Source organism: Sus scrofa, chromosome 12, assembly GCF_054392235.1.
Source record: "Sus scrofa isolate SSC_HxYL_T2T_F1_AM1 chromosome 12, Sscrofa_HxYL_maternal_Yorkshire_Landrace_v2.0, whole genome shotgun sequence".
In the NCBI taxonomy this organism is placed as follows: Eukaryota; Metazoa; Chordata; class Mammalia; order Artiodactyla; family Suidae; genus Sus; species Sus scrofa.
Genome location: NC_139394.1, coordinates 3,459,607 through 3,485,862, shown reverse-complemented (window position 1 = coordinate 3,485,862; position 26,256 = coordinate 3,459,607). Strand labels below are relative to the sequence as shown.

General features: G+C 57.2%; 1 protein-coding gene across 6 annotated transcripts in view; it reads right to left on the bottom strand.

Moving 5' to 3' along the window:
- Nucleotides 1–3,431: 3,431 nt before the first annotated feature.
- Nucleotides 3,432–26,256, bottom strand: part of CYTH1 (cytohesin 1) — a 77,029-nt gene continuing 54,204 nt past the window's right edge. For 3 of the 6 annotated variants that reach the window (XM_084983423.1, XM_005656903.4, XM_084983424.1), the window contains exons 2-13: nt 24,438–24,520; nt 23,103–23,167; nt 20,597–20,663; nt 20,281–20,399; nt 19,955–20,035; nt 19,006–19,118; nt 17,060–17,208; nt 16,584–16,695; nt 11,534–11,610; nt 8,475–8,546; nt 7,485–7,639; nt 3,432–5,285 (exon numbers count right to left, since the gene is read on the bottom strand). In XM_084983423.1, the coding sequence (XP_084839549.1) occupies nt 5,207–5,285; nt 7,485–7,639; nt 8,475–8,546; nt 11,534–11,610; nt 16,584–16,695; nt 17,060–17,208; nt 19,006–19,118; nt 19,955–20,035; nt 20,281–20,399; nt 20,597–20,663; nt 23,103–23,167; nt 24,438–24,520 (1,172 nt within the window). In that variant the 3' untranslated portion in view covers nt 3,432–5,206. Of the gene's footprint in view, nt 5,286–7,484; nt 7,640–8,461; nt 8,547–11,533; nt 11,613–14,555; nt 16,696–17,059; nt 17,209–19,005; nt 19,119–19,954; nt 20,036–20,280; nt 20,400–20,596; nt 20,664–23,102; nt 23,168–24,437; nt 24,521–26,256 lie in introns of those variants that run through there. The other 3 variants (XR_014820637.1, XR_002336946.2, XR_014820638.1) reach the window with 3 other exon arrangements.

Sequence of the window (26,256 nt, the reverse complement as noted above, 5' to 3'; positions counted from 1 at the left end):
GAGTCGCGGTACTTAAAACAAGACGACACGGATCGGACCACCACACGACCCATTTCAACATGATTATCAAGAAGCTGGCTGTTCTGCACTTGAACCCCCACTCCTGCCGGTGCACCCCTGAAACGCTCCTCATTTAAAAGCTCTTGCTCTTGATCGACAAGGGGAAATGGGTTCTTTGGGACTGAGTCCGCCTTCTCCCCAGGACTGCCTCAGTAAAGCTGCTCTTCCTTTTACCCAACACTTGTCTCCCCGTGTTGGATGCGGTGGAGCCCGAGTTTGGTAACAGAAGGAATCGGGACAGTAGTTTAAGGCAGTGCTTCTCTAACGTTACGGGGCACCAGGAGCACCTGGAGAGTTTGTTAGACCAGGTCAGGCCCCAGCACAAGAGAGTCTATTTCAGTTGGTGCAGGTAGGGCCGGAGAATCTGCATTCCTAACCTACCCCCAGATGGTGCTGAAGAGGCTGATGAGGGAGCACCACTCTGGGGACCAGTAAAACCACTGGAAGTGACGCTATTGGTTCGTGTTGTTGTTTTTAGGTTGAGATATAATTCACGTACCGCAGAATCCAGCCTGTCAAAGGGCAGCGTTCAGCGGTTGTAGGGCATTCGTGATGTTGTGCCACCGTCACCACCACCTCCAGAACATTTTCAACACTCCCAAAAGTGACGCTGTACCCATCATCAGTCACTCCCCACCCTCCCCTGACAACTCCAGCCTCCAGCAAACACCAAACCACTCCTTCTCCATAGATCAGCCCTTTCAAGACACTGCATTTATGAGGAGAATCACACAAACCACGGTTTCTGCGTTGGGCTCCTTTCACTGGGCATGACGTTTTCAAAGTTCGGCTGGGCTGGAGCCTGAGCCTGTGCTTCTCTTTTTCATGGCTGCGTGCTACTCCGTTGTGTGAAAGGACCACAGTTTGTCTATCCACTCATCAGGTGATGAACAACTGGACTGGTGGAGTTCCCACCGATTGACATTGTGCTGCTGTAAACACCGCGTTCAGGCTTCTGAGCGGACAAGGCTGCCATTCTCTTGGGTACATACCTTGGCGTGGAGATGCTGGGTCATACGGCCCTAACTCTGCATTTCACTTTCTGATGAACCGCCAAATTGTTCCACAGCGACCCCGCCTGTCACACCCCAGCAGCTTCTCCACAACCTGACACTGGTTATTGTCCTGATTACAGCCATCCTAGCAGGGTGAGGTATTAGCGCACCGTGGTTTTGCCGTACAGTTCCCCCGTGATGATCTGGAGCACTTTCTCGTGTGCTTATCGGCCATCCGTGTACCTCCTCTAGAAAAAAGTCTACTCAAAATCTCTGTCCAATTTTTAATTGGGCTATGTCTTTTTTATTGTTGAATTTTAAGAGTTCTTGACTTTCTTTTTGTTGTTGTTGTTGTTCTTTTTGCCATTTCGTGGGCCGCTCCCGTGGCATATGGAGGTTCCCACGCTAGGGGTCTAATCGGAGCTGTAGCCACCGGCCTACCCCACAGCCACAGCAACGCGGGATCCGAGCCTCATCTGCAACCTACACCACAGCTCACGGCAACGCCGGATCCTTAACCCACTGAGCAAGGCCAGGGATCAAACCTGCAACCTCATGGTTCCTAGTCGGATTCGTTAACCACCGTGCCACGACGGGAAGTCTGACATATTCTGTACACTAGCTGCTTATCTATGATTTACAAATATTTTCCTATTCCATGGCTGGCCTTTTCACTTCGCTGATAGTACGCTTGAAGGCATTAATAGGCTTAATTTTGAAGTCCAATTTACTTTTGCTGTTGCCATTGCTAGTGGCTTGAGGTCACATCTAGAAAACCAATGCCTGAGTCAAGAGCATGAAGATTGAAGATTAACATCTGTTTTCTTCCAGAGTTTTATAGTCTTAGCTTTTTTTTTTTTTTTTGCTTTGTAGGGCCACACCTGAGGCATATGAAGGTTCCCAGGCTAGAGGTCCAACTGGAGCTGCAGCTGCCGGCCTACACAACAGCCACAACATGATGAGATCCAAGCTGCATCTGCAACCTACACCCCAGCTCACAGCAATGCTGGGTCCTTAACACATCGAGCGAGACCAGGGATCGAACCCACATCCTCATGGGTTCTAGTTGGGTGTGTTACCTCTGAGCCACGACGGGAACTGCCAGAGAGACATTCAGTCTTGATTGTGGGGCTCTGAGGTCAGGAAGAGAGTCCAAGTTCACTCTTTTTCGGGATGGCCACACTTGGTTCCTTCCATTTCCAGGTACGTTTTAGGACAGGCTTTTCCATTTCTGCGAAAACGCCAGCTGAGATGTTGACGGGGATGGTGCAGAGTCTGCAGGTTGGTTTGGGAAGCTCTGCCATCTTCGGTCTTCCAATCCATGGAGACTGGGTCCTTCCAATTAAGTCCTTAATTCTAAACCTTCATGGGTGTCCCGCTATTTTCTAAGTACCTTCTGCACCTTCAAATTTCTATTTTTTTCTTTGTGATGCTATTGTAAGTGGAACTGTTCTCATTTTGATGGATCACTGCTTGTGTGTTGAAAAATTTGACTTTTGTATATGGATCTTACAGCCTGAATCCCTGCTGAATTCATTTGTGAGCGAGTCGTTGTGGGGAGATTCCTTAGGAGTGTCTCTATTCAGGTCACGTAATCTGCCAGTTAAGTTCGTTTTCCTTTTTCCTTTCCTATCTGGTGTTAGTTACTCCTTTTTCTCAGCTGATGGTTCTGCGAGAACCTTCAGCACAGCACACTCATCCCTGTCCTGTTGCCATTTCTTCTAAATGAGAGACGGGGACACCTGTGTAACTTGAAGGGAAGGAATCAGGGGAAGAGGTCAGGGACAGGCACGAGAAGGAGGCGACGAGGAAGGAGGCAACGAGGAAGGTGCACAGTAACTGCGTTGGGCTCGGAAGGAAGGAGAACTGTCCTTCGCACCTAAGTGGTCCCTCTTTCCGGTGAAGTCACGGAAGGGACAGCAGAACAGCGCTGCCGGCATGAGGCAAGTCGCAAAGATGGGACCGCAATGCGGCTGGCAGGACCGCTGGCCAAGGGACAGGCCCGGCTTGCCCGTGTCACCCTGCGGTGCTGTGCCGGGAGTCCCCTCGGCTTTGGAGCGCTGTTTGGCTGCGGCGCTGCCCTGGCATCGGGCGGGCATATCTGAAAACTGAAAGAATGCTGAAGAGAGCTCGAGGCACATCTCCTGACCTTGGGTTGGATGTTTGACATCCGTTTCTTCCTCCCAAAAGGGGGGCGATGGCTGCGCAAGGATCCTTTCGCTCTGCTCTCCTGACAGAAGGCAGGGCCGTCCTCCCCACTTGGGGTTTCTATCATCACTGGACGAAAGACAGAGGTTACATCACGGCTCTGACGGGCACGACCTTCCCACCCGGAGCCCATCCGGCCGCGAAGCACCACCACATGCGACAAAGTGGTTCGGGCAGTTTGGGAGTTTATTGGCTGCAGTTCCTTGGCGCTCGTTACAATGCAAAAAACAAACAGAAAAACAATTGGAATAATAATTATAATTTTTTAAAAACCCTGTCAACAACTTTCAGTCATTTCTTTATATTTTGACAAAACTTTTTTTTAAACAAATACAAAATAATCTAAAAGGAGGAAAACTATACATGGACTATTTACACCTCTGATAAATAGACGAATACTGCTCCAGGTGCCTCTCTGATATTCTTGAGAACCAGGGCCGGGGACTCAGCCAGCCAGAGCGGCTCCAGCTGCGGCCCCAAACCGCCTGGACCTCGGCCCACACCACCCTGGTTCTCCTGCCCAGAAAGTTGGGGTTCCCAGCCTGGACCCTCTTCCATCACCTTCATGAGCTCCAGCGTAGAAACGCCTGAAGCGGCTCTAGGCAGGACCTGCGGGAGTTGGGGGGCGGGCAGAAAGCCCCCACCCCCTTCACCAGAGCTATTTCCAGAGATGTGAGCCTGCCCTGAAGGCGTCGGAGGAGCCGGGTCCTGGGCCGGGGAGGCGGCGCGCTGCACTGCCCGGTTCCGGCGACAGGAGGGCGATGCGGTGGCCCGGCCAGCCCAGCTCTGCCTGGACTGGCGCCGGGCCCAGGCGGGTGGCAGGAGCTGCCCCGAGAGTCCCTGAGAGAACGGCGGGAGAGCGGCCTTCGCGGCTCCTTCACGCCAGTTAGGAGGGCGAGGCCGACACCCAGGAGGCCGACCGGCTCGCCCTCTGGCTCGGCGCCCGGCCCACAGCCAGAGGCCCGCTGCCCCGAGGGGCCGGCACACACCAACGGCGGCCGGCGAGGAGGGCCGGACCACCGGAGGCAGAAGCGGCGAAGCCCTAAGGGGATCGGGTCAGGCCTCCTCCTTCCTCTAGAACGAGGAAGGGAGTCTGCGGGCGGGAGGAAGACAAACCAAGTGAGAAACAGGCCTTCCCGGAGCCGGGGCCACCTCCTCACAGTTTTGGTTACTAGGTGTGTCGCTCAAGGAAAGAGGCTGCCTTTCTGTCTTAAAGCCCAACGAGCAGGAACTCGGAAAAGGCAAGAGCAGCAGGGGGGCCCCCCCGGGGCGCCTGGGCGGGGAGGCCTCGGCTGGAGCAGCGGCCCCGAGTCCCCGCTGGCGGCCACCTGCCCCACGGCTGGCACCTCCTTCACCCAGACAAGCTCCCGCCTCCCCCGGCCCCGGCGGCCCCAGCGCAGCGGCCCAGGGAGCCTCTTCTCCAGGGAGAAGCTCCCCAAGCGCCAGGCAGGGCGCATCTGGACGGCTCGACGGTAACTTTCTCTTTCTTTAAAAAACAAAAATATATCTTTATCGTATGTGGCTTCTCTTCCATTCCACCTTTCTTCTTAACACAGAGTGAGATACGGATACGCAGGTTTGCGGGGCGGGGTGAGGGCTTCTTCCCGGGGGGGAACTGGAGGTAAACGGTCGGCTCCGAGCTCTGCTATCAGACCTGCTGAGCGGGGACGTGGGGAGGCAGGAGCGCTGTTCTTTCTAGAGAGAAAGGCTCAAAACCCGGCGGGACGGCGTCAGGCCCCGCCTCCCCCATGGTAACCCCTCCCCTTCTCCCAGGCGCAAAAGTGAGCAAAAGCCGAAGCTGGTCTCCAGGAGGCAGGGCGGCGCCTGGCAAGAGGCTCCCACTCAGACGCTGCTCCCGGGTGCGGGCGCGGGAGGCTGCGCCGGGCCTCGCGCTCCGGGCCTCCCTCGCCGGGCGCACTGGCTTGGCACCGGCTGCCGCAGGCTCAGTGCCTCTTCGCGGAGGAGACCTTCTTCTTCCTCGCGGCGAGCATCTCGTAGAAAGGGTCCCTGCTGATGGCCGCCCTGCAGCACAGAGGGGGAGAGAGCAGAGGAGACTGAGGAACAGGGCCAGGAGACGCCCCCCCGGGGCAGGGGTCCCCGGCAGCAGCCAGGCCCCCTCCCTGCTCGCCTGCCCCTGTGAAGGCCACGGCATAGGTCAACCTTCCCTGTGTCTACACAGCAAGGGAAGGACACGCCTCAGGAGACATGATACATGCGGCAGGATAACTGTGGGGCACGTAGGCCTGTCCCAACCCAGTCATCAGTCCACGTCTGGGAATCCAACGCGCGCTTACAGCTGTGCTCTGACTCCGCAAAACGAACGCGGTGCTTTAGTTCTGCGGTGACAGTGGCGGCTGCCTGGAGCAGGGAGCGCCACACAGCCCCAAAGCATCTGGCCTGTGGTGTGTTTGGGTGGAGGCTAAGGTCTCTACCCAGTAACTTTTTTTTTTTTTTTTTTTGTCTTTTGTCCTTTTAGGGCCACACCCACGGCCTGTGGAGGTTCCCAGGCTAGGGGTCTAATGGGAGCTACAGCCACAGCAATGCCAGACCGGAGCTGCATCTGCCACCTACACCGCAGCTCACAGCAACGCTGGATCCTCAACCCCTGAGCGAGGCCAGGGATCGAACCCACAACCTCATGGTTCCTCGTCGGATTTGTTTCCACTGCGCCACGCTGGGAACTCCATCTACCCAGTAACTTCTGAGTCCCCGCGCACACCAGCTCGACAGCCAAGACCTGTCCTTGAACAGCTGGAGCCCCAGCAACTTGCTGGCAGCCTGGAGGCCCTGGCACTGGCCCCGGCCCCGGGGAAGCCAGCAAGGACAGTGACAGCCGCCTCCGCCACTTGCCGTCCCCTCTGTCATTCTCCACTTCCAAGCAAGTGGTGAGCGCCATTCCAGAGTTTAACTTGCTTTCCCTGAGAAGCAACATCCCCAGTGCCGCTGTCTCTGGGCCGGCTCGCCAGCCCAGATGACCACGGACTCCGCGCTTAACCAGTGCGGGAGGGCTCCCGCGAGCTGACCGGGCCCCGTTCCCAGAGAGGATGAGTCTGTGAAACGGCTCCTTGGCTCCGTGGGAAGCAGGAGCTGGAAAGGGCCCGGAACGCATCCCAAGAGACCTCGCTGTGCAGGCGTCTGGCCCCGCAGGGCTTGGGAGGGAACCCGCTTCCATCTCTGGGGTGTTAGGGTGTCTGCCTCTGCTTCCTGGGTGGGCTAAGCCCTGGGGGCAGCAGGGGGGTCCCTCCAGTCCACGTGGAAGGGGCGCCAGGACACAGTGAAGTGCTCCGGGCTGGCAGCCCCGCCCTGGCCTTGCACATAGATCCCTGCTTCTTGCAGCCCTCTGCGCACGCTGGGTGCACGTGCGGAGACGGCTGGTGGCCTCGTGCCCGTGGAAGCTCCTGGGAAGAGCACTGACGAGAAGAAAGCTGTCTGCACCTGACCTTCTGCAGAAGCTTCCCAACAGCTTCAGGAAGAGCTTCTGCCTGATCAGATCCCTCCTCTGGCGCCTTCGCTGGAGACGCGTCAGAGCACGGGAGGCCAGAGCCAAGTGCCACACGCAGTGAGGACGGGTCCTTGGGCCTGAAGGACAGTAGGCCTCTGTGGTTTGGGACGGCTGAGTTCACCTCACTGTGCCTGTGTCCTCGTGCCACACAGGGACAGCCACCCTGTGGCACGGACCTCCAGGGGCTCCCGGGAGGTCCAAGGAGGCTGAGCCGTGGAGCTTGCATGTCTGTAAATCCCACGAGGAGACAGGGCCAGCGCCCGGCAGACACGGGGCCACCCCGAGGAGGGCTCAGCATCCACCTCGATGGAGGGACCAAACGTGTCTGCAGGTGACGGCAAAGGGCTTGGTTTCCTGGGCTACAGAGTATGAACGATACGAAAGACAGAATGGACGACCGCAGACAGCCTTTCTCAACAACGGGGGTGGACTACACACGACCCCTCAGCTACGATCTCCGCTGAGCTGCCACCCTGAAGATGAGACCGGCTTCCTAAGACGTGAAAAGGCCAGGCTGGCCCGTGGCACCTGGGCCTGAAGCCTGCGCCTGTGTCCCCTCCCTGGGTCCCCAAGCTGCCCTCGGAAAACCCAGGTGCGGGGCTCTCTTAAAAACGCTGCCTGGGCAAGACGGAAGCTCCGACGAGGGTTCAGCGTGGGGGCGCGGAGGGGCGCGGGCAGCGCGGGGCTTCGCCGGGCAAGGTCCCCCCACCGCCACTCACTTGATGCACTTGATCCACTCCTCCTTCTCCTCGGGGCTCGGGGCAGAGATCCGGTACACCGTGTGGTTCCCCTCCACCACGCGCCCGTCGGCCTCCGTCTTACACGCCTTAATCACCTGGTCCTTGCTGTCCGGGATGTAGAGCTCGAAGCAGTTCTGAGAAGTGGAGAGAGGCAGAGTGACGAGGGCCCGAGAGAGCTGCTCCCAAGGAAAAGCGAACACTTGTTCCCCAAAGAGGAGGACTTGGTTTCAAAAAAAATGATCATCCTTCGTCTGACCTTCATAAAACACACGCGCCACGAACACTTTCCCAGGCCAAAGAGGAGCCTGGGAGCGGACTTCTGGCCAGTGCCGACTACGCACAGCAACGGGTCTCCTCAGTCCAGATACGGAGCAGGCGCGCGTGAGCGCTACTCCCACTATCTAGAAAACTCGGAGAGAACCGCAGGTACTTAATGCCCTTTGAAGCCGAGCCGGCAAAGCGATGCTCCGAGGCAAAGGGAAGACATTCCCAAGGTGTCCGAGGCTCGCAAAGGAAGGAGCCCGGTCACGCGTGCTCTGCTGCTGCCTCTTACGGAAGGACAGCCCCACAGCTCGGCTGATTCTCAGTAAGTGACGCCAGAGCAGGTGGGCAAAATGAGAGCTGTCATCTCGTCTCATCTTTGGCCTGAACTGTAAAGGTAAGTGGAAAAGTTCGGCTGAATTAAATTAAATCAAACGAGTGCTTTTCAGGTGTTTTCCAAGCAGAGCGGACCCCTGAATAACGCGGGCGGGCAGCGACCTCTGAGCAGGGGAGAATCACGCACGATGTGCGGCCCCCGCTGTCGGTGCAGCCGCGCCTCCCCGGTCACGGCCTCAGCCCAGCGCAGAGCGGCCGCCCTGCAGCGTTGGCCATGGAAAACAACCCGGGTGTCGGGCGCTCAAGGGCCAACTGTTACCCTCGCCGTTTCACCCCTCCTGTGCCCCCGAACTGCTCACCAGAGACACTCACTGGTTTTTTGGAGTCTTCCACCTCCCGGATGCCCAGGTTCTCCAGGGGGATGATTCCCCGCGGCTCCTTGTCCTGCAGGAGGCAGAGAGAGAGAGGAGACCTCAGCGCTCCGCCCAGGCACGCGGGTCCTGGGCGGCCTCGCCCACAGCACGGAGTCCGCGCACCAGCTCCGGGGCCCAGGCTCTAAAACAACAGGGCCGAGAAACGTGTGGGCGTCGCCGACGGAACAGCCGCGCAGCCCTGTCACCAAAAGGCCTCTGCGGGAGGACACCCAGGGGAGGCTCCCCGGACGCTCTGGAAGAGGGGGTGTGACCAGCGCCGGGTGGCCCTCCAGCAGGGACACCCAGAAATCAGCTTGCTGCTTCACCCAGCGTGCCCCCGCAGTTTCCAAGCCTCAGCTCCACTGTCAGCAGCCCTAGGAAGCCCCCGTCCCGCTCTGGGTGCCCCCGTTCAGCGCCTCCAGTGCCCAGAACTAGAGCTGTGTCGCATCCTGACCTGCTTGTTACCTCCGCCCCTCCCGCCCCCCCCCCCCCCGCTGTAGGGTCCCCAGAGAGACGCCACCTGCCGGACACCTCCCCCTGGACTAAAAGGGCACCTAACTCCGTGCTGTCCCTCCGCCCTCTGGGCTGCCGTCACGGCTCCCTGTCTCTGCAAAGGCCACCCCACACCTCCCGCCTCCACACCGCCTCGCCCCGTGCCCAGAGGGTCAGTGCCCAGAGACTGTCCCAAGGTCAGGACTCCAACTGGGCTAGGCCTCGGCACCAAGCTTCACAGAACAAACGCTCCCAAAGCACCACACGCACTCTTGGGATGTGCAGCTTCGGGTTCTTCTCCTCTTGGGGGACACCTTCTCCCAACTGATCTTTCTGTTTGCAGGTTGCAGCTGCGCCAGGGCCTGTCCCCGGCATCTGTCACTTGGTCTGTGACTGCTTTAATACTCACTCGTCTTCCTCTGACAGTGATTACATCTCCAGCCAACTGTCCTTAAGCTTTTACCTTATCTGTTACTAAAGAAGCTACGGTTCTCTGACTGTATGTTCTATCCTGAGCGCAGGGTCAGCTCTCCCGCCCTGACACACCAGGCTGGGCTTGGGCTCTGGCCACTCCCACGGTCTCGGGAGAGAAGCGGCAGAGGGGGCTTCCCTCTGACCCCCCGGCCCTGATTCTCCTCTGGGGCTGCTGGTGTCCAGCGTCCAGGGGACAAGGTGCTCACTGCCCACCCTCTGTGGACGCTTTTTTCACCGTCCAGAGCGCTTGCCCACACTTGCAGAAATTGAGTCCTGTTTGTCACTCTTCCCGTTTCCCCAATTTCTCCCCCACGGCAGACGTCACTCAGGGGAAGAAATCCCGCTCAGTTCGCTGCTCCCAGACTACAGGGCATGGGGAGGGCTGGGGGGCATCCTGCCCCTTCCACTCGGCCCTGGCCGCGCCTTAGCCCCAGCTGCCCACCATGGTGGGCCCTGAACGAGTCCTGCCCTCCCCTTACCCAGCTGCTATGTTCCCCACTGCCTCCTGGATTTCCCCTTTGTCAGGTAAGTCTGGGTGGCCATCTCCACCTACCACCTTGGCCCCGAGGCTCCCCGCCTGGCATCTCCAGAAACGTACTTTCTGTGTTCCCACTGCCTCATAAGATGCTGGTGACCCCGCTGTGGTCAGCGCCGTGAGGAACCACCAGACTAGACCCCACTGCCTCACCGCTGAGAGTGTCCCAGGACCTAGGGGGCAAGGCTTAGATGCTGGCTTATGGTTCACTTCCGTCCAGAGAACAGTCAGGATTTTAAAGGTGTCACCGGTCTAGAAGAAGGCCCATACGTGGGGCAGGGATGGGCCCAAACAGAAAGGTCCCGAGCTGCTCGTGGCGTGCTTTGGGGGGTGAAAGCGAAAGACCATCTCTGCCCTGTTCCGGGGCATCTGAAACACAGCACCTCTCACGTTTGAAAGGGCTTTAGTAACAGAGAAGCAGAGCCAGCTGCGGAACTCCAGGGCATGAGTCTGAGCCCTTAAAACACACACGGTCCCGGCCGGCATTCCCCTGGAAACTGCTGAGTGACTGAGTGACGGGCCGGTGCTGTCCTGCCTCTCGCTCCCCGGTGAGAAGCGACATCTGCGTGCTGAGGAACCGCAGCGGGGACCAGGGCAGAAACCCGCTTCGCTCCCGGGCAGGCGTGTGGCGGCGCCCTGGCTCCTGCCAGGCGTGACACAAACACGGCCAGGACTCTCGCTCTGTCTTGCTCTGTCTTCATCATAAAGGACGCTTCTCAGTCTTCACCCTCTCAGACAGAGCTCAGCTGCCCGACTCACTGCAGGCTCAAGTCCATGCTGCCAGCAGGACACAGGCTGCCCCCACTGACCAGGGAGAAGGGCAGAGGCGGGAGCGCGCGGCCGTGGGGAGTCCGTCTGGGTGCAGCCACCAACCTGCCAGGCCTCCGTAAGACTGAAGAGGTCTTACCAGACGGTTTCGCTCTCAGGCTCTTGCTGCGGAAGAGACGCGAGTGCAGCACGTGTGTGCGCAGTCCTAAGTCCCCTCCCACCGGATAAGGACGAACAAGACCGCCAGCGTCAGAAAGGGTCCGTTTCTTGCCACTCCAGGCCACCTCTAGCTTTGCCCTGCTTTTGCTGTTATACATTCTGCCCCTTGGCTGTTCCTTCCCATCAAGCGCTTCCGTGTGTCTGCTGTCACAGAAGATCTGGATTCTCGAAATCACGGTCCCTTGGTCTCCCTTCCAACGGGGCACGAGCTCTTTCTCGGCCATGGGTCCGAGCTCATCCCTCCTAGCTCCGCTCCATAACCCAGTCTAAGGCCACGCAGGCTGCTCCCTGCCACCGTCTCCTGGCCGGGCGTCTGCTGTCCTAGCCGAGAACAGATGCGGGCTCCGAGCCACGGCTCCAGCGGCCTGAGACAGCCCACACCCTCCCCAGGGCCCCAATCCTGGGGTTCCTCTCAGCTCCTTCACGTCACTTAAACTCTCCTCCTGCCCCAAAGATGCAGCAGGACCAACTCGACCGTGTCCCCCCCACCGCTGCCCACCCTGAGCCCCAGCGGAGCAGCGGACGCTCACCGTCGTGTATTCAAAGTAGTAGAGGCAGTTGTCAGTCAGGATGAACCAGCGTCTTTTCCAGGTCTTTACCCTGCCACCTGCAGAGCGAAGGGAGAGGCGTGTGGGACGGGGGTCGACCGGCTCCGGGGGCTCCGGGGGCTCCAAGCTCCGCCCTCAAAGAGGGCGGGGGGGGCGGGGAGGGAGGAGGTGGGGGCAGGGCGCCAGGAGCCCCGAGACCATGGCAGAGGTTACATCCGTGACAAGACACAGAGCCAAAACAGAAGCGCCCGTCACAGCATGGAAGTCTGTGGGTACAAGCAGAGCAAGCGAGTTGGGTGGCATCCTGGAGGTGCCTCCAGGATGGCGGGATGAGAGCATGGGCTGGGGAGAGCGCCGGGACAAGGATGGACCAGAGAAGCGTCAGCAGAGGCTATGGGTGAGGTGGAAATGGGCAAACACAGGCGGAGGGAGAGGGTCGGCCCCCTGGTCCGAGCTGCCCTGCTAGGCCGCCGGCCCTGGGCTTCCAGGAGGGCAGGAGGAGGAACCGGGTAGGAAGGCACGTCGGTCCCCTCACAACCAAGGCCAGTGCTCCTGGAGCACAGAACTCAAGTCCCTGCGGTCTCACCGGCCACCCCCACCCCGTGGTGCGACGCTACCCTGGCTTTCACAGACGTCTGGGCCAGTATCCTCAATTCCTCCCGAGTCCTGGGTGAGAGGGAGCAGGGCTCTTGGACCAGGGAAGAACCCACTGGTACGCAAGGTCCCTATTCAGTCCTGGACTTCGGAGGCAGCCGGGCCAAGGGAGCTCGAGAGGGGCGGCTGTGAGCCGATAGAGGCTGCCCTCGTCCTTTCCAGTATTTCTCAATAAAAGAAACTCTGGGGTCCTGAAGTTATCCTGAGATGGCAGGAAGGAAGGGAAACGGCACTACGACCTCGGGGGGTGAAGGCCCGTCCTGCTCTTCGCCTGACCGTGAACCATACCAAGGTTATCCCGAGCCTGCGCGTGCCGGGTACCCGCGGCACCTCCTACCCGCCCCCGCTGCCTGGACGGGATGTGCTCTTCTCGCCAAGACTGAACTACAGGGAAGAGCACCTCGGCAGTTGTCACAGAGGGCACGGACCACAGGTGTAACCCTGGCGTGGCCAGTGTCGTGCTTTCTGGCTTGCCTGTCACCACCGCCAGCCGAGCACAGGGCAGGGCTGCTCTACAGACAGTACCTCCGACTGCCAGGACGGAGCGCTCACGCGGCTTTCCTCGAAGGATGCGTTGCGGGAGTAACGCAAACCACGCCGCGGAAAGAGCGTCGGGTGTTGGTCCCAGCAGCCGCTAGGCACTCCTGGACTTTCGGGCCCCCTGCATGGCTCTTTGGGGTCCCCAGACCCTGAGAGGTTAAGTGACTGATCATTAACTGCCAAGGTTGTAAATGGCACGGACCAAGGCGAGGGAGGAGGCTGGCTGCCAACTGGCACGCCACCCCCCCCACCACTGCCTGGTGTGGGTCAAGCCAACGGCCCCTCCCTGCTGGGACCTGCCCCTTCCTGTGAGCATGTGCCTCTGGCCCCTGAAGGCCCCAGGGCGGGAGTCAAGAAAGCCGGGGATGGAAATAGGGCATGCGTGTGGAAACGGGACGGGCTGGGCAGAACCAAAATAAAGGAGGCGAGGAAGGAAGACAAGGAATATATTTAGAATTGGAGTCAATCTGTCATAAAAAGGAAACCCCTCCCCATTTCAGAGTCTGAGGAAGTGGCTCTTCCATCTCTTGGGCCTTCACCCCACAAGGAACCTCCCCCGAGCCCACACCCACGTGTCTGCTCACAGGACCACCCAGGGCACCCAGGGCTCAGGAGGTCGCGGAAGAGAGGTCAGATGCCAAGAGGAAGAAGAACCTGGGAGAAAAGCAGGCTGGGCAAACTCTCTCCCCAGGGATGAGAGCTGGGCTCTTTCCCGACAGCCTGCGGCGCTGGGGCCCCTACCGCGAAGCCTCACGTGGTCCCGGGGAGCATGGCCACGGTGACAGGAAACAGACATGACACAAGCAGACAGACCGATGCGCGCACCTAGACAGTCCCTGTGGAACTCACAGGACACCCCCCGGCCCGCAGCCCCACCCCAGAGGTATAAGGTCTGCGGCTGTCACCCTGGAGCTGTGGGACCTGACGGGCCCCCAAACGTTCCCTAAACATCTGAGTCTGGGCCCTTCTTTTCCGTGTGGCTCTGCTCAAGGGAGGCTAAAGCAGACACCCGAGGGGCTCCTGGTCCAGAAAACATGCTTCCCCAAGTCAGCAATGGAGCGGATGCCAACAACATGCCTAGGAGGCCAACTGGGGGCTCTTAACGATGACTCACTGAAAAGAGGGGGGAGGAAAACAAAACGGAACATAAAAACAGCCGAGGTTGTAATGCCCTCCCCTGGCACCCAGGAGGTTAAACAGAAGGACTTCAAGGAGGGGTTCCACCTTTTAGGGGTTTTTAAAATACTTTACTTGACATCATTTTGAGTTTCAGAAACACAATTTCCCTTTTCACGCAAAAGGCCCATGTCCTACGGGGTCTAGTGTAATTCTTTTCCTAGGTTGCATCTCCCATCGCGGCGCGTGTGCGCAAGCGCGCGGCCGCGGGACCCTCGGTGGCCTCTCCTCCTCCCCTGCTCCGCTCGAGAGGCCACTGAGACTCTAGGGGGGTCCAGAAGCGTCAGCGGCGTAGCACCTGCCTGACCAGCTGCACAGGGAGCCCTTCGCGTCTTCGAATCCCCGTCACAGTGTGTTTTCTTGCGTCCCTGCGCACGGGGAAGCTCACACGACCCCACGTCTGGGGACCTGGCTGTTGGACACACCACGTGCCACCCCGGAGAGGGGAAGCAGGAAGGTCGCTCCACACCCCATCCTGACCCGTTCCCTAGGGACTGTACGGCAAGCTAGAAGCAGCATTAACACTACCACCAGCAATTAAAAACAAAAGAACCAAAACAACAGAATAAGAAAACGCTGCAGCGATTACAGTGGCCTGGGCAGAGCGAGCGAGCAGGATGAGGGGATTACATACCTCCTGGAGTGTGGGGCAAGGAAAAGGAGAGCCAAAATCATGGAAACATACAAATGAGGGAGAAAAGAAAATTAAAACAAAGAAATTAAACCCGATTGCTTAGTCTCAAAGTGCAGTGCATTCGTCATTCATGTCCGCCTGGGGGTGGGAGGGCAGACACGGGGTAACGGGCCAATTGCCCAGGCTGGCACGCGAACCAGGGGCCTGCCTCGTCTGCCAACCCCCACCCGGTAAAGGCAAGATCCGAGGTGCCACTGAAAAGCTGGCCCCAAAGATGCCACACATCAGTTCTCACCGAGCTAACGCTGCTTAGCTCGTGCAGAATCCAGAGCGAAGTGAAGACCACTCCGGGGGAAAGTAAGCGCCTTTCTTGAGAGGGCTCTCGCTTTCTAAAGCGTGTGTACAAGAGCACACACGCAACCCTGCTGACACATACGCACATGTGTGTGTACACGAGAACACACATCCTCATGGTTCTACGCGTACATGGACAGACACACGGCGGCCGCGGCCGGAAGGCCTGCCTCGGCGGCGCGTGCGCACAGAGGGCTGACTCTGTGCTACGATGAAAACACAACACGAAGACGTTAGGAGGGTGTGGTGGAGGTTTAGACGAAGTGATGCAGTGACCTAAAAACAAGCCTCACATTTAGTTAATTTTTTTCTTTTTAAAAATAGGGGATGCCTCATGAATTTACATGGCATCCTGGTATAAGAACCAAGATAATCCCTGAGCTGCTCTAATTTTAGTAGCTGGGCTGTCAGCGCTAACACTTAGTATTAGCATTTAAACAAATTTTGCTGGAGGGGGAAGCAGATCCAAAGTGGGAGGCACTCTTTAAATTCCCAGCAGGCTTCCTTTTAACTCCGTCCACTTGGCAACAAAGATGCGGAGCAGAAAGGCTGCCTCTGGGGTGGGGGGTTTTATAGCCCTAACTTCAAAGATTCCACCGGCGGCTTAAAGATACACAGCATGTGACAAATTCAAGAGATGTTTAAAACCCCAATCAGTGAAGTGGTGCTTTAAGGGGAATTTGTGAATTACGTCATTATGCATAAACACAAGGGCTTGAGATATGCTTTTAAAACGGAATATAAATCTCATTGCTGTCTGAACAGTCAGGAGTGAAAGATTCCTTTTCAGCGCTTCCCAGATGTGTCGGTAACGGCCTCGCGTGTGATGACGTCCAAGCTCACGGGACCAGGGGCCGAACTGGTAGAGGAGGTGGTTCTGACCCACCCCCTGGTAACGAGGGAGCCAGGGTGAGCGAACAGAGCGCTCCCTCAGCGGTCAAACAATTAACCTGGGCACAAGCAGGGGCTCGCCCTGCGTCCCAGGTGGTTACTGAAACAAGCACATGTGTGCGGGAACGTGTGCAAAACTCCACGACTTTTTCCTTTTGGAAACTGTCACCTTCATGGCAAGACACAACCACGAATCTCGGTGATACGAGCTCACTCTTGGCAGAGGGGAGAGGAATAAGTTTTAGTTTTTCTGAATGAACAAAATCATTAATGTGGCTGATTCGGATCAGAAAGGAGGGGGAAAAAACCAGCGCCCGAGAATGAGGAGGAGTGGCGTGATTGCGCTGCAGCCAGGCCCTGGGTTGCCATGCACGCTGCCCGTGGGAGCCAGAGCAGGAGGAGGTGATGCACTGGGGAGGCGGGAGCGCCGGGCACACACTCGTGAGGGGAGGAGAGAGGTGGGCACAGCTGGCCGCCCCCCGCGCTCAGGGGGGCAGGGAAGGGAAAAGGACCAGGTCCTCCGGGGCCCTCCTCACTCGATCCCAGAGCGGAAACGCGGAGCGCCAGCTCGTGTGGCCTCTGTGCGTCCCCGGGCCTAGCTGTGCAGCCACCTCCTTTCTGGAGGCGATCCTGTTACCACAGTATCAACTCCTACCAAAGCCTCTCCTTAGCGCCTCCCACGCCAACCCCCCTACAGAGCGGGCCCGGGGGTGCGGGCGGGCGCGCGCACCCTTCCTTTCTCGGGTCCCGTTAGGAGCCCGAGCCCGGAGGGGCATCCCTTACCGAGCTTCAGGAGCCAGCCTTCCCGGTCAGGGTTGAAGAAGGTGTGCGTGAGGTCATTGCCGTCATCCTCTGGGATTTTAAAGGGTTCGTTTTTGATGCTCTCGTACAGATTCTGGGGTAAGAGATGACACTGCTGTCTCTGATTCTGGAAATCTCTCTCCCCCTTCCCTTTCCCCGCCGTTGAACAAGCCTCGCTGGGCACCGAGCACCGGAGGCCGGGGTCTGCGCCTTCGGGCAGCTCACAGACAAGATCAGCCAGACGCCTGATGGACACTTGGGAAAGGAAGGAAAGCCTGACCGGTGGAGCCTGCAGCTGGACACGTCTAAAGCGCTTTCCCCGCTGCTGTCCATCTCGTACTGAAATTCACACGATTGAATGAAGGCTCAAGAGCAGACCCCGGCGACCCGGTCCCGCCCGCCCATCCCCAGTCAGTGCCGCCGCCGAGGCCCCTGCCGTGAAGCAGAGCCGAGCTCACCCGGAGCAGCTCCTCAGGCAGGTCCCCCCCGTCGTTGATGCCGCGATTCATGGCAATGAACCTCTCCACGGTGGGCTTGTCTTTGACGTTGGGGTTGTGCAGGCTGGTGTTCAGCATGATGATGGCAAAGGAGAGGACGTAGCAGGTGTCTAGGAGAGAGAAGCAACCGGATCAGAAACCTCCGACCCCAAAGAAGAAGGAAGGCAGATGAGAGAGAACAGAGAGCAGTGTGCACAAGAGTGGGCAGGAGTTCCCTGGTGGCACAGTGGGCTAAGGCTCCGGCGCTGTCCCTGCTGTGGCTCTGGTTGCTGCCGTGACACAGCTTCAATCCCTGGCCTGGGAACTTCTACATGCCACAGGCGAGGCCAAAGGAAAAAAAATAGGGCACAAGAAATGACAGAAACGGAGTTCCCACCGTGCGGCAATGGGATCGGTGGCATCTCTGGAGTGCTGGGACGCAGGTTCAATCCCCGGCCCGGCACAGCAGGCTAAGGATACGACATTGTCACCGCTGTGGCTCAGGTCGCCGCTGGGGTGCAGGTCCGATTCCTGGCCAGGGAACTTCGACGTGCTGCCAGTGTAGCCGAATTTTTTTTTAAAAAAGGAAATATAAACTACCTATAATCCTGCTATCAAATAATAATTCGTTTTTCTTTCTTACATAAATGTGCCTACACGTAACACACCATCGACGTATCTCACAGGAAAGTTCCCTTGTGGTGCAGCAGGTTAAGGATCCGGTGTTGTCACGGCAGTGGCCTGCGTGGCTGCTGTGGCGTGGGTTTGATCCCTGCCCTGGGAACCTCCACATGCAGCGGCGGCCGTCCAAAAAATAACAATGAATGTATCGCACAGATACAGACTGTAACACAATTAGAATTAAAACATATAGTTTTAAAGCCTGCTTTTTTGCTAATCTTTTTTTTCCCTTTTTAAGTTTTATTGACGTATAGCTCATTCACAAGGCTGTGATACCGTCTGCTGTGCGGCAAAGCGACCCCGTCCCGCCTCTACGCATATCCATTCTCTCCGAATCTTTCCCCACACAGCAGATCACAGGATCTGGGGAAGGGTCCTCTGGGCTTTGGCCGGTCGGTCCACATACCTCGGGGTGCATCCGCCAGGCCCCAACCCCGAGTCCGTCCCTCCCACCCCCGACCTGTCCCCTTTGGTAACCAGAAGTTTTTCAAAGTCGGTGTGTCTGTGTCTGTTCTGGAAAAAAAGTTCATTTGTATCCCTGTATTTTTCTGGCTCTACATACAGGCGCTATCATAGGCTGTTTGTCTTTCACTGACTCACTTCACTCAGCGTGACAGTGTCCGGGTCCGTCCATGTTGTTGGCATCGTTTGGTGCTTTCTGTGTGGGGGGTGGCACTCCACTGTGCCACATCTTCCTTAGCCTTTCCCCTGCTGGTGGACACCTAGGTTGTTTCCAGCCTCGGCTGCTGTAAACAGGGCTGCAATGAACTTGCAGCGCCTGTGTCTTTTTGGGTTATGGTTTTTCTCTGCTCATTTGCTCATCTTATTAGCATCTGCGCATGTCAATAAAGCTTTCTTCTCTTTTTAAGAGCATGATGTTTTGGTGTTTTGGTGCTGTTGGTCTGGCCACAGCCTGCAGCTTGACGCAGCGTGCAGGCTCGATGCAGAGCTCCGTTCCCAGACCAGGGACTGGACTGAGGTCACAGCAGTGAAAGCACTGAATCCTCCCACGAGACCGCCAAGGGCCTCGCAAAAGCATGATTGTAATAGCTGCCTATTTCCTAATGGAGGAACCATAACTTACATTCCTCTTGGGCTCTGGAGAGTTTCCAACTCTTTAGCACTCTAAGTATCACTGACAGCAATGTCTGTAGGCCAGAGCCCAGGCGCTTTTGGTTTAGAGACCACCTAGTGCCCAGCAGAGCCGGTGGATGCGGCGGGCCACAGGCGGGCAGCCTCCCGCTCACCTGTGGACTGGAACACCCCGTTGTTGCACTGACAGTAGCGCTGGGCAAAGGCCTCCATCATCCGGTCGATCTTCTGGGCCTCTCCTGGCAGCCGGAAGCTCCACAGGAACTGCCTGCCAGGTGAAGACAGGGCGTTACCGGACTGGGGCAGACAGTTTCTCTCTCCGTGAATCGTTCCTGGGGCAAAGGGGACCGTGAGGGGCTCCAGCCTCCTGCTAAGTAACCCTGAGTAGACGCAGGCTAACAGAACTCCACAGCTCTGTTCTCTCCATCAGAGGTAAGGTACGTAGGAAAAAAAGAAAAAGTAAGATTTTCCTGTTCAAAAGAGCAGTTCTCCTTAGACCAGTGCACAAGACTGAAATACAGATAATGTTCATTTTAAAAGAACTCCAACTTCCAGGAAAAAAGATTAGTGGCAGAGAGAGATTTTCTATTAAAGTATTCCCGACTGATCCTTTTAAGTCAAAGAGACTCGTGGCCAACAGGTTTAATTCTGGATCATTGTCATCTACCTAAATAACACTAAACACGACAGTCGTATCTTCACTCACAGCAGTGAAAATACCAAATGACAACTTCTCAAAAGGCCAAGGGAAGAAATTTGGCCAAAACATGAACATTTACTTTTTCTAAAACGAAGGGCACACGTCCTACCTCCTACTCTGGGGCAGGAAATTAAGATTTTCTAAAATGAAATTAGGAAAGATTCAACATTTAAATATTCATTAATTTCCAAAATGTGAAATGAAAGACCCGAGGAAGAGTTTCGTCAAAATTTGTTTTCGACTTCATTCCCTTTAACCGTCCAGTCATTTCTAACCACCAGCCAAGAGACGGTGACCCTCCAAGGTGCGTCTGCCACTCAAACAACCGCCAGAGGCACCAGCTCACTGAAGCGCCCCACCGGACGCAGGCCACCCGAGACCCGCCTCGTTGGGGGCTCGCTCACCGTAAGGCCTGGACGAGGTTGAGATCGGTGAACTCGTGGAGCCCCACAAACGCATGGAGAACCTGGATGTTAAACTCATCTCTGGCAAGAAGAGCAGAAGATACGGGGTCGGGTCGGGAGGCAGAGGCCAGACGCTGACGTGGAGACGCCAGGGCCGCCCCGCCCCGGCCGGGCCACCTCCCGCCCGGCGGTCCCTGCGGCATGGAGGGGGACAGGCGAGGCGCCCCTGCGCCCACGCACACACCAGCTGCGGATCCGCTGGGCCCGGACTGCTTCTCCGGGCAACGGCCGACCAGCGTCCCCTGGCGCGCGCCCTGGGGCCTTACCGCTCCCCCAGGTAGTCGCCGATGGCCGTCTTGTTGAGCCCTTCTCCTCTGCACAGGAACTGGGCGATGTCCTCACACGTGTTCTTCAGCAGGTCGTTCTCTATCAGGAACTGGATCCCCTGGAGAGACAGCAGAGACGCCCGGCGCTTCAGACCCGCGGGCACCCGGACAGGAGGCGGAAGGGCGGGGGAGCCAGGGACGCAGAGCAGGTGGCTCTCCAGGGGGCAGGGCTGGCAGCCGCTGCGGGAGCCTCGCCCAGGCCCTGGGCTCCCCCCACCTTACCGAGCACAGGCACCAGCTGCAGCCGCTCCCTTACCTTCTTAGGATCCATGTTGAATTTCTTCCTGCCCATGGCCACCTGTTTGCTCCTCTGCATGTTCTTCCTGTCAACACCACCACAGCCATTTTACCCTCCAGGCGCCCGGGAAGCCTCGAAAGCCTGACAGCACTCCCACGCCTGTCCCCAGACCTGCAGGGCCTTTGAGATTTATCCAGAAAAGCCCGGGCACGCTCAGGGCTAACCACGGGAGGTCACTGACACCCTGACCCTGGCTGCACGCGCCCTGGTTCCTTCCACGGCAGTGGCAGCGGCAGCAGCAGCGGCTCTCCTTCTCAACAGGATGCTTTGGAGCTTTGGTGGGTGTGATCTACGCATCGTGTGATATTTTCAGTAAACACCTCAAGGATGTTTAGAAAGCTCACTGAGTGGTACACCTGTCACCGTCCTCCAGTGTGAGACCGTGTGCATCACCCCGGAGCTGTAGCCGTGAGAGAGAATCGTCTACGAAGACGAAGACGAAGACGAAGAAGAAGAAGAAGAAGAAAGGAGGGAGGAGAAGAAGGGAGAAGAAGGAAGAAGGAAGGAAGAAGAAGAAGGAGTTCCCGTCACGGTGCAGCAGAAACAAACCGGACTAGGAACCCTGAGGTTGTGGGTTCAATCCCTGGCTGCGTTCAGTGGATTGAGGATCTGGTGTTGCCATGAGCTGCGGTGTAGGTCACAGACGTGGCTCGGATCCCGCGTTGCTGTGGCTGTGGGGTAGGCCGGCGGCTATAGCTCTGATTTGACCCCTAGCCTGGGAACCTCCATATGCAAAGGGTGTGGCCCTAAAAAGCAAAAAAAAAAAAAAAAAAAAAAACACAACATCTATTACCTTAATCTGTCCATCCGTTCATTTGCTGGTAGCCGTTTAAAGCCATGTACCGGTTTGGGCTCTTTTAACTAAGAATAGTGTAAACATCCTTGCACAAGCCTCTTTGTGGGCGTGCTCTCCTCTCTCTCGAGTAAAATACCGGGGGCTGACTTGCTGGGTACAGCACGGCCATAGAGGTGACATCGAGACGACCTGCCAGCCCATCTTCCCCAGCAGTGACACAGCATATTATCAACAGCACCAGGCCCCCCCGGCCCCCCCACCCCTGTCTATTTAATGTCAGCCGCCCTAGTGGGTGTGACGTGGCATCTCCTCAGACCAATGATGCTGAGCAGTTTTCCTGTGTCTATTATACACATTAAAGTGTCTGTTCAAGAGTTTTGCCCATTTTTTATTTCAGCTGCCTTTTCATTGGTAAGTTGGATGTGTTCTTTCTATATACGGTCTGGATACGAGTCCTACTGCAAAGACAGGTATTGTGAATATTCTCTCCTGGTCTGTGGCTTGCCTTCTCACTTTTTTTTTTTTTTTTTTTTGTCTTTTTGCCATTTCCGGGGCTGCTCCCACAGCATATGGAGGTTCCCAGGCTAGGGGTCTAATCAGAGCTATAGCCACTGGCCTACACCACAGCCACAGCAACACAGGGTCCGAGCCACGCCTGTGACCTACACCACAGCTCACGGCAAGGCTGGATCCTTAACCCACTGAGCAAGGGCAGGGACCGAACCCGCAGCCTCATGGTTCCTAGTCGGATTCGTTAACCACTGCGCCACGACGGGAACTCCACCTTTTCACTTCTTTTTAGAGGAACTTTTATAAGAACAGAAATTGTAAATTCTGATCAACTCCACTTTATCCATGTCTTTTAAGTTACATTTTTTTTTCTTTCTTTTTTTAGTGCAAAGGAAGAAAGGTGTCATTCAGAATGGACAATACATAGACCTCACGTGATGAGCTGGCCACTTCACTAACCCTGACGGTCCTGGCCGCACATGTTTGAAGAAAAAAAAACCAAAAGGTGTCATGAGGCCTGACAGGGAGACTCAGGCTTAGAAAAACACAGACATGTAGTGAGCTGGGTACAAAATGGTCTGGGAACCCCATGCAGAAGTAAACTCTAAGTGACGAGCATTTCTCTGCAGTTACAAGAAAAAAAAAGAACCTGCCAGATACTTACTCCCTGGCGCGTTGCACTGTACTCTCGTTTCTATGTGCTCTTAGGGTTAGGGTTAGGGTTAGGGTTCGGGTTCGGGAGGTGCAAGCAAACTTGCAGGGATGCCCAGACACAGCTGGGCCCCCAGCATCCCGGAACTGCACACACAGCGGCATCCACTAAGCTTTCCCTTTACCCAAAGGGAAAACCGGAAACTCTAAAATACCAACACGGTGGACAAGAGAGGGGAAGCAACAGTTCACACAACAGCCTAAGGGCAGTTCAAGGCTTTGAGGGACCTGCCGAGTTCTCCGGTTCAGCCCTTCCCTTCCAAAGACATCACAAGCCCTCCCTAGGGGAGCCCCTGCGAAGAAGGCGGGGAGTCCGGTCACGGACGTGCTCGCCAGGAGAAGTGGGCAGAAAACACACTTTCTTCTCAAACATGCGACGTGCGTGCGACTCCGGGCCCGAGCCTGGCGACACTCGGCCACCACACCCCCGGAAGGAGACAGACTCACCTCTCTTCTGTGGACCCCAGGTTTTCAATTTCATTAGCGACTTCTGCTATCTCATCCTTCAGTCTCTGCAAAACACAGAGCCCAGGATTACCCGGAGGAAGACACAGCTCAGATGAAAACCTCCGACACCTCACGTAACTCCCGTGAAACAGAAATAAAATCAAGCAAGACGAAATTTAGAGAGACAACCTCCGCAAAACCTAAACATTCTTGGAAAATTCACCTACTCAACAAGTGTTTACTGAGCTGCCACCAGAGAGGAAGCATCTGGGGAACACCAAGGGGGAAAGACAGCTCCTACCTCGAGGAGTTTGGTCTGAGAAGGAAGCGGCCGATGGTCCACCCTATGTAAAATGCGGATTTTCCACTGAAAAATGACTGCCTCGATACGGCCCCTCAGAGCTGCTCCGCAGCTCACTGAACATGAGGGGGAGAGAGGGCCGCCAGGACAGGAGTTCCCTGGTGGTCTGGTGGTTAGGATTCAGTGCTCTCGCTGCTGTGGCCCAGGTCCAATTTCTGGTCTGAGAACACGCCCTAACCCCGACCCAAACCCTAACACAAGGGCAAAATAAAAATAAAAAGTAAAAAGACTCCCAGGACACGGGACTCCCCAGGGCCCAGGCTGTGCAGCCAGCGGCACCTGTACCGGGCCGATGCTGCCGCCAAGCGGTTGGCAAAGGGAACACGATGCACGCTCTACCTTCCACCCCCTTCCCCATCTAAGCAGGCCCGGGTGATGCACCAGATGGGCCCCGGGGGAGGCGGCCTCCATGGTGGAGGCGGCCTCAAGAGAAGAACTGCTTGGCTTTCCCAGCATTGACCAGTGAAGCAGGAATCAGAGAACTGGGGCGACACTAAGTTAACTCATGGCAGCGCTGGGCAGGCCCAGCTTCCCTCCCACACCTGCAGCCTGGGTTACAGGGTGTGCCCCTTCTGCCCACCCTGAGCTGCCAGCGTGCTTCACAGAGAATTCTAAAAGAACCTGCATCCCCACGGGCTAATGTGATCCATCTCATGGCAGCCTGGCAACGGATGTGCTCATCCCTGTCTCCAGATGAAGAAACTGAGTCCCAAGAGCTCAAAGTCTCAGAGGAGAACCGCCCTGCCGGGGAGCGGCAGCCAAGACCAGGCCATGGGTAGACCGAAGCTCAAGCCTGGTGCGGGTCGCCTCCAGGGCCCCGCGCCCTTGGCAGTCAGCAGACGGGGGCCACTCTGATGGCCAAGCAGCCTCTCGGAGACTCCATTCGCACCCGCCCACAGGGGTCCCCAACCTGCAGGGCAGTGCTGCGGCGAGGGCAGTCAGGTGTCCTGGGAAGATGCTGCCCGGCCGCCTACCTGGATGTCGGCCAGCAGCTCCTGCTTCCTCCGCCGGATGTTCCCCAGCTCCTGGCGCTCCTCTGCCGTCAGGTCACTGGGAACTGCAGGGAGGAGGGAGAGGTTACCGCGCCGGAGATACGAAGCGTCCAGAGGCCCCCAAAGGACGAGAAAGCTCGGGAGAGGCGAGAAGCCCGGGGGAGGTGGGTGCCTGCAGGGACGCTCCGGCTGCCGTTCTGCATCAGGTCTCCCCACGTCACAAGGGCCTCGGGTCCCAGAGAACAGCTCTGACGACGGAGCAGTGGTCAGAAGGGGCGGGAGAGGAAAGGCCGCCCGTGAGAGGTTGGTCAGGAATGAAACTGGGCGGCCAGGCCCCTGGCGAGCCCAGCTCTAGGCTCAGCTCGCTCCCTGGGGCTGACCCCGGCTGGGGGCAGTGGCCGGGACCCTCGCAGGGAGGGGAGCAACGGCAAAGCAACGTGAACGACAGTTTTGTGCCACTGCTGGAGGGGTGGGGAAGGAGTATGTAGAGAGGACAGGTCCAGAAGGGTGTACCCCAAACTGGAAGGGTGTCCGATTCTGCGGACAGGGCTACGGGACTTTTCTCTCTGTTTTACGCCCTTTAACTTTTTTTGGATACCATTTAAAATAAGCTCTTATCATCAGATCTAAGTTCCTTAATTCACCGCCATAGCTCTGGGCAAGAAACCCTTCCACACTCCTTCGGACTCCGTCTCCCGTGAGAGCGGGGCTCGGGCTGGAAGAGCCTACGACGGCCCTTCCACGCGTGCGGGGAGCCACGCGGTCGGCGGAGAGACAGGTGGTGGCATCAGGCGAGCCCGGGCTCCAACCAGCACACGGCAGTCGGGCCACTCGGCCCAAGTTCCTTGACCTGCTCCGGCCATGACCCCACTAAGAACGCGGGGGGTCCCATCGGCCATGCGCCGGGCTGCCGTGAGGATGAGCCGTAGTCACCAAGGGCCTCAAGCCCTCGGGGGCTCAGGAGGCGCGCACAGGTGCTGGTTCTGCTCCCTTGGGGCCTCAGCAAAGGGCCCATGCAGCCTGGCGGGAGGGGCAGCACCTGGGCACTTCCGTCCTTCATCAGGCGTAGGCGCCTGCGGTGCGGCCACACCAAGGAACGCGGTGGCCACCCGCCACCAGCGGGTCGTCATTAAGCTCTTGAAATGTGACTGACCCGGTCTGGGATGTGCTGAGTATGTAAGCTACACATCGGATTTCACCAAAAACGTGAACTCTCTCTTTAAACTATTCTGTATCGATTACGCACTGAGATGATAACTCGGTGAATAAAATACACTATTTTAGTTGCTCTCCCCGGGGCTGCGGGAAAGTGACACGGCATTTGTGGCTCATATTACAATTCTAAGGGTCAGCCCACAGCCACAGCTCTGCTGGGAAGCACGAGACACACGACTGGCCGCCTGTGGCCCTGAACCACACTCTACCACCTTTGGAGGGCACTGCCTCCTAAGCATTTAAAAAACTCAAGCAAGACAACAAAAGAGGGTGGAAGCGATAGGCCACAGTTAAGTCTACCGTATGGGTTAGTCGGCTACATTAGATTCTAAGCGGATTTTACCTTTTTTAAACTTTTTTTTGCCCAAGTCCGCAGCATGCTGAATTTCCTGGGCCAGAGATCAAATCCTCACCACGGCAGTGCCCTAAGCTGCTGCAGTGACAACATCGAAGCCTTAACCTTCTGTGCTACAAGAGAACGCCTTGATTTTTCCTCCCTTACCCTTCTCTAGAAAAGTATCTTTTAAACCTCTCCAAGACCCACAATTAAGAAACATGTTTGAGGAGTTTCCGTCGTGGTGCAGAG